Source organism: Acanthisitta chloris, unplaced genomic scaffold (assembly GCF_000695815.1).
Source record: "Acanthisitta chloris isolate BGI_N310 unplaced genomic scaffold, ASM69581v1 scaffold19312, whole genome shotgun sequence".
NCBI classification, from domain to species: Eukaryota; Metazoa; Chordata; class Aves; order Passeriformes; family Acanthisittidae; genus Acanthisitta; species Acanthisitta chloris.
This window is the reverse complement of record NW_008662402.1, coordinates 1-7855: the sequence shown is the minus strand read 5'-3', so window position 1 is coordinate 7855 and position 7855 is coordinate 1. Positions and strand designations below refer to the sequence as shown.

The window sequence follows — 7855 nt, the reverse complement described above, 5'->3', positions numbered from 1 at the left end:
TGGACCCCGCAGGGCTCACGCTGAAGCTGCTGCTGGTCGGAGACAGCGCCGTGGGGAAGTCCAGGTGCTGGCGCGGGGGGGGGGGGGCGGTAGCGCCGCCCCGGGCTGAGCCCTCGGTTTCTTTCCCCACAGCCTCCTGCTGAGCTTCACGGACGGCGCCTTTGAGCCGTGCCTGAAACCCACGGTCGGTGAGTCCGCAATCCGCCCGCAACCTGGGGGCGATTTCGGTGTGGTCTCGTCGGCGAAGAGGCAGCGTCGGGATCGTGCGGACGCGGGGGACGAGCGTTCGACAGTTCTTTCTGACAAGCCTTCACTTGTTACGTCTTAGGTGTTGATTTTAAAGTGAAGAAGATGGTGGTGGACGGCCACGCAGTACAGCTTGCCATATGGGTAGGTCTCGTTCCAGACAGGTAGCAACAGGTTTGGTCTCAAAGGGCGTGCGGTCTTCAGGAGCTTCTTTTTGTGCTATTCTTTCATCTTTGTTCCTTCTTCTCTCCCCTTGCTGAAGCCTTACGCATGCTGAGATTGTGTACCTATGGTGCAATGCATGTAGAATGAGTGTCGTGATCGTACAACAGTAGTTGCAGAGAAGGTCCACTCAAAACATCTCTAAAGGCTTCATTGTCAAGTTTGGACTTCCTTTAATTCGAGTTACACAACTGGGTTTCTCAAAGGCTCTGTGAAGTGTTAAACTTGTGAAGATGTGAGTGTGCATGAAAGGCAGGCATTCCGTGCCTGCACAACCCAGAACCCGTCCCAGGATAGACAGCACCAAGTCGAGTAAACTGCAGAAAAGCGATGTTCTGGGTGATGAGTTCAATGATTTCCTGTAGGGCTGTGCAGCAGCTCTGTCTGTATACTACACCAGAAACAGTCCAGATGCTTTATTTTGGGTAAAATAATGAAAAAACACATACTTGGTCTTGAGCTGTTTACTGGAAGACCTGAGCATTTGTCCTGAACTTCCTGATGCTTTATTTCCAGCATCTGCAACCTGGGAAATCAGATTGCAGCTGTGTGGTCAGGATTATTTATAATATAAAGCACCATATTTATTTTTCCAAGTGGAATGAGAGAGCCCTAGAAGGGATTTTATGTGTACAGTCATAGGTATTTGAGAAAGAATATGCCATTGTTAATTAACTGGGGCTCTTGGAAAGAGACCACAACCATGCTTTGGACTGGTATTAACAAAAGTAATATAGATGCTAAAACTTGGATTATTTTTTTGTTTTCACTCACACTTTGTGTACAGAATGCAAAGCAAGTGTGATGAAGTCACATTTGGTCTAGGCAGTGCAGATCAGCTGCACAAAGAACAGAAGCTTTTCTGAGAAGAAGCAAGATATTTTTCCCTAATAATCACACAGGAGTGTGTTTCCTTGCTGTGGAATCTAAAGCAAGGCCAGAGCTCGCACAGGTTTTCTAGCTGGAAAAGGCACTTTTACAGCAGTCTGTGACACAGTTAGGAGAAGCTGCTAATTGGGAGATAATGGCAACACACCAGTGCAGTTGTACAATGCTAAGTAAATACTTTAATGCATGTTGAAGTCAGAAAGAGGATTCTACTTTAGTGCCCATGGATGCCTTAGAGTACAATCTCCCTAGGAATGATGATTTGAATTAAGGAAATATGTCATCAATTTTAATTTGGCTGTGACACAGTTAGGAGAAGCTGCTAATTGGGAGATAATGGCAACACACCAGTGCAGTTGTACAATGCTAAGTAAATACTTTAATGCATGTTGAAGTCAGAAAGAGGATTCTACTTTAGTGCCCATGGATGCCTTAGAGTACAATCTCCCTAGGAATGATGATTTGAATTAAGGAAATATGTCATCAATTTTAATTTGGTTTTAAAACTGATGATTTGAATTAAGGAAATATGTCACCAATTTTAGTTTGGTTTTTTTTTTAAAACAAGGAATAAATACATTACAGTATAGCTGCTAGTCTATAGGTGTAAACTGCATATAAAAGTAAATAAAAATTCTTGGTAAAAATCCTATTTGTGTGATTTTTTTGCCTCATTGTTTGTTCTGAGGGGTTCTTGAATTTTGTATTGCACTTACCTGTTTTGAAAATCCGAGATAATGTGTGACACGTTGCAGCAATAATCGAATGGAACTACCAACTTTAAATTTCTTACCTGCTTAGAGCTGTAGCAGTCTTGAAGTAGTTCTTTCTAACTGGATTCCTCTTCCCTGCTGTGGAGGAGCAAAGGGAGATGTCTGGAACCGCAGTGTCTTGTTTCCTGCAGCCTCTCACTGGAAAACCAGTTCCTCTCACCTTATTCTGTTCAGCTGGTTTTTAACTGGTTAAACCTAACTGCATGGCTGTTTGCTTTTCATGCATTTCTCCAGTCTCTTTGACTTTCTTGATGTCTCGCTCCTGTTACAGGTGTCTGCTTATCACTTTAATCTTCAGTCAAATGCTCTCCATCCTTATCTACCTCTCCTTAACTGTTTTCTTTTGCTGCTGGTAATCGTTTTTGACTACCTTCCTCATTCTCTTGGCTTACGGTTTCATGTAGCCTTACCAGCCAGGAAAATTTTACCTTTGCTCATCTTGTCTAGTTTAAAATACCTGTTTAGTTCTAAATAGATTTGATTTTCGGTTGGTTTTTTTGCCTGTTTAGTTCTAAATAGATTTGATTTTGTGTACAGTTTTTGGTTGGTTTTTTTGGTGTGTGGTTTTTTTGTTCGTTGTTGTTTTTTTTGTTTCCTCCCTCTGTAGGACACGGCAGGACAGGAGCGCTTTAGAACACTGACCCCCAGTTATTACCGAGGAGCTCAAGGGGTTGTTTTAGGTATGAGGTATTTGAACAAAAAACACGATTACAACAATTGTGGTCTTTATTACTACCTAAATGTGCATGTCCTTACAAAGGGAGGTTGTCCAGGACAATCAGAGGAGTAATTCTGGTTTTTGCAACATTGCTACTCATTAGCTCAAACACAGAGTATGCCGAACCACTGGCAGGAAATGGCACTGCTTCAAAATACTTCAGAGGTGTCACACTGCACCTGTTGAGTGGATGAATTATTAGCTTTGTAGTTATTACTTTGGTGATTTTCTGGTAATAAGGCCAGTTGGGGGTTTGTGTTGTGTTCTTTTCCCCACGATGTTTTGACTTTTTTTCCCCCCAGAAACTAGTTGTGTAATTATGGTCAGATGAGGTTTGTACACAGGTAGGGGATGGTTAGGCCCTTTCTGTGTAACAACAACAATTGCAAAACAAAGGGATTCTTAATTTTAGGGGTTGTGAGGGCTGAACACTTTGCTGTACAAAATGTTCTGAGTATGATGCAGCATTTTAAACTTCAGTGATTTAAGTGGATGCAGTTAGGAAGTTACCAGTGCCCAGAAGTAGCTTTTCACTCAGTCCATGTTTTTAGCAGCAGTGTGTGCTTGTAGTTATACATTAAATTAGGTGACAAAATACCTATTTTAAAATACTTTGGGTGGTCCAGTTCAGAATCACTAACAGGTAGAAGACATTAAGTCTTTGAGAATTGGTAAGTCTGATTTTAAAGCGCAGATGGCCATGTTCTCTAATTGCTGGTGCCTCTGGGTGGGCACAGCCAGTGTGTTCCAGTGCTAGGAAGAGGATATGATTGATACCTCTTGCTGTACTTCCCTAGTACTGTTTTTTTTTCAGGGCACTAGTTAGCTAGTGTGGACTAAGTCCTGCCATAATGAAGTAGACATTGTTGAAGACTCTACGGCTGTTAACTCCTTTTTCTCTGTTATCAGTGTATGATGTTACAAGAAAAGACACTTTCACAGGACTAGAAAGCTGGCTGAATGAGCTGGAAATCTATACCTCCAAAAGCAACACTGTGAAGATGTTGGTTGGCAATAAAACCGATAAGGTCAGTTCAGGAATGGATCCTTTTACACTCTTCCCTGGATTACTTACTCCTGGTAGAGTATAAATGTCAAATAAGTGCTGTAACTAATGCACCTGTTGTGTGAAGAGGTGTTATGCTCTGTAACTGAACTGGGCAGGCTCCACTTATGATGTCATTTTAGAAGCAGATCTTGTTAAAGATTTTAATGGAAACTCTCCTCGAGAGGCAATTGATGATATGACGTTAAGATAGTGAGAGGGTCTGCCTAAAAACTGCTAACACTGAAGTTAACTGCAGTGCAACAGCACAACTGCTGCTTTCTTTTTGACCAAACTGTTTTGACAGGTGGTAGGGAAGGGGAATTCAACTCTTCAGATGGCTGTAGAGTGTGCATCCATGTGACTGTGAGGTGCACTGGTTGCTGTTTGTTTCTGGGATGTTTTGACATATTTTAGATGTTTGTTGCGTAGTGAGATACCTCACTCTAGCTTTTACTACAAGAGGTTTTCAGGGTGGCTGTTCTGAACTAGATTCTCTTCTGGCCCCTCCCAAACCTGCCCATTTTCAGAACCTTTAATATGCCTTTTTTTCTGTTTGGATTTACCCATATTGGAACAGGCTCCCTAGGGAATTAGTCATGACCCCCAGCCTGGCAGAGCTCAGTGAGCATTTGGACAGCACTCTTGGGCACATGCTGGGGTTCTTGGGGCTGTCCTGTGCAGGGCTGGGAGTTGGACCTTGATGATCCTAGTGGATCCCTTCCAATTCAGGATGTTCTATGATTTGATGTTGCTGCTGTTCAAATTGGACAGCCTAGCAGTAAGCTGTCCATAGAGTGGGAAAATCGAGCTGATTACTACATATTGCAGACATTTTTTGACAAACCCTCCCTTCTGCAGTGGTGCTTTTCCAGGTATTGCCTAAAAGTGGCAAGCATAGCTTATTTTAGTCATCTTCTTCATTTGCCTCTGCAGCCTGATCGTGAAGTGGAGAGAAAAGAAGGACTCCAGTTTGCTAGGAAACGCTCACTGCTTTTTATAGGTATGCACCTCTGTGACAAACCCTGTATATTCATGTTTATTTTGGTATTGTTAAGCATGTTTGGAGTGTACAATTGTAGTTCAGGTTGTTGAGTTGATTTTCTGTGGTTTTTTTAGTACCTAATTACTGTGGGTTCCTTTTGCTGCGTTAATTCTTAGGAATGGATGTAGGGTTCAACTTTTTTGCTCTGCATCAATTACAACTAGCAGCACTTTTCTCTGGAACAGATTTACTGTATATACTGGATAGGCATGAATTTTATATTCTCTTGAAACTAACAGGATTTTTTAATTCAAAGCCCAGGAAATATTTCTCCTTAGTGATGTCAGCAAGGATCTTGGGTAATCTTTCGTTCCTAGGTTTCTGCTGCAGCTACACAAAAGACAATATTCTTAGAGCAACAATAAAATATACAAATGCAAAGATATAAATATGGGGAACAAAATGTGTTCCTAAAAAGAAAAAAAATCCAGGCATTTTTTAGGTAAAGCTTCTTGGAAAGATTTCCAAAACAAACTGAACCAAATGCATAGGGGAAAACATGTAATTCCCTCTGCATTTTTTATTTCCTGGCTTAGTTATGTAATAATTATCTTGTAGTTTTACTATTGCAACCTGAGACCAATTTCTGTTTCTCCATTATGGAGAAAATGGGGAGCTGTGGAATTCTTTGAGGTGAAAAAATGTGATGTTCAGACTGGGATGCATTTCTGTCCGTCCTGTTCAACTTAAGTGTCCCTTTAAGAGAATGGGGAGGAGCTTTGCTCTTGAGAAAAATCACATCTTCTCTCTGGTCCCAAAATAACATTTTGTGAAGTAAAATATACTCCCAGCAAGGAAGGTAACACCCTTTTTCCACCCCTCCCCCAGAGACCAGTGCCAAGACACAAGATGGAGTACAACATGCCTTTGAGGAGCTAGTCATAAAGATCCTGCAGACACCAGGTCTTTGGCATAAAAGCGTGGAGAAGCAGGGAGTCCAGCTAATGGAATCTTCAGCACAGCAGGATAAAAGCTCATGTGGTGCATACTGTCCACTTACTTAAATCTACAGGTGGCAGTTCTACCTGAATGGAGGGGATTCCAAGCACTAGTCTGTGCCATGTTTAACCTGCCACCAGTTGTGCAGTTCCAAAACACAAACTGGTTAGCAAAACACATTTTTGTCCCTTAACAAAACACATTTTCTCCTTCCTTTATGCACAACTGCAGGTATTTTTCTGGTAATTAATATTTTTTACTATTAAATCATAGTGCTGCTTAGATTATTGCGCTCTTGCTGTATGGCATCAGTGTGGACTTTTTTCTGGAATTTCTGCCTCAGCATAAATAAGGTAGTGCTCTGTTTTGAAATATTATTTGCCCTGGGATGGCATGTCCCTGGATGGAGTCTCCTGGAATGGAGTCTTTTAGCCACCCAAGGTCCCTTAAATGTAATTAACAGTCTGGAGTCACCCTGAGCAGTGGACCTAGTTTCCTGATTTCAGATGGTTTTAAAAAGTCAAAATTGCTGTATGTTCCCAGACAGTAAGTTGAGTTACTACTTAATTTTAGGCTTGTTGTGAAGAAGTGTATTCATTAACATTGGGCAGGAAAACCCTCTACTTCCTCCTGTGCAGTACAACATAGGTTACCCTATGGTGCTCAAAGACTTTGCACCAAGGATCAGTGGTGAAATGGAGGCATCATTTTGGGTCCTTCCTGCAGCCAGTGTGGTTCTCTGCAAACCCACATTCCTGTCCTTGTTCAGCAAATGCAGGGATAAAATGAAACTTAACAGAAATGTGCTGGCTGTGGAAGACTGCAATAGGACGAGTCTGTCTGTTGTCAGTCCTCTTATGAGGTTACATTTTTACCTTTTACACCTTTAATGGCAAACTTGTATCATGTTATTCTAAGTTTTCAGTTACTGTAACTTAAAGTGTACCTTATATGTAACTTGCCTTGCTTCTCTTAATGCATATTTCTCCTATTAGACTATGTTAGATCATAAAACATACAGAATTATTTACTGCTAGTCATTTGATTTTCAGATGTTAAAACAGCAACCTTGCTTTAAATAGTTCTGACCCTTAGTTTTCTTTAAATTAAATCTGTATGGAGACTATAAAAACTTGCTTGTAATCTGTAACACAGAGCTATGGCAAGATCACTCTGCCCCTTTCATCTATTTGTAACATGACTTAGTTTGAAATGCTGTTACTGAAACAGTTTTTAAAATGTTACACTCAGGTTTTCATAGGATCAGGGTACATTTGTCACATTATGACTGTCCTTTGCCTGACTCCCTGGGTCCAGAGCCTCATACCTGGTCTTTAAGGGCAACTGGGGAGGTTGGGAGGGGATTCTTTTACCTCTTTGACCAAGGACTTGTTTCCAGTCCCCCCCATCTACTTGGTTTGTTTCATCTGCCTGAGGGCAGGACGGGCAAGGCTTAACCGTCTCCTGCTGACTCTGACAGTCTATTCCCCTTTCACTGTCCCTAATGCTTTTTAACCTCTCTACTTCTTCCTTGAGCTCTGCCACCAGGCACAGCAAATCATTCACCTGCTCACACTGTACACAGTTGTGACTCACACTGTCCTCTGAAACTAGTACCAGACCGGGGCACTCTGTGCAGCAGTGACCTGCACAGCTGCGTCCTGCACGGAGGGTCCTGGCTGGCTTACAGCATTCCTCCTGGGAAAGGCAGCGACAGTTCTCGCTTGCGTAGATACCATTGCTGGGTCTAGCTAAGGGAAAAAACAAAAGCAAAAATATAAAAAGAAGCAGGGGGTCTCTGCGCCCTTCCTGCTCACCCCTGCCTGCGCCAACTGCCCGTGCCCAACTGCCCCCGCCAATGTGCCTCGTTCCTCTTTGTCCGCTCCAGTTCCCAGCACTCCAGGTTGCTCACACTCCCTGGGGTGGTTTGTTGTGGGACATGAATAACAAATGTTGTGGGACAAGAATAACATCACACT

The 7855-nt window shown here is 42.3% G+C and overlaps 1 protein-coding gene across 1 annotated transcript; it reads left to right on the top strand.

Annotated features, from left to right (window-relative positions):
- Window positions 1–14: 14 nt before the first annotated feature.
- On the top strand, window positions 15–5941 carry LOC103798337 (ras-related protein Rab-18-B-like; the record flags this gene model as incomplete). Its single annotated transcript, XM_009070591.1, has 7 exons — window positions 15–64; window positions 133–188; window positions 329–390; window positions 2737–2809; window positions 3757–3875; window positions 4829–4895; window positions 5766–5941. Coding segments are annotated over 7 exons (603 nt in total), but the record flags the coding sequence as incomplete, so codon positions are not given.
- Window positions 5942–7855: the final 1914 nt, after the last annotated feature.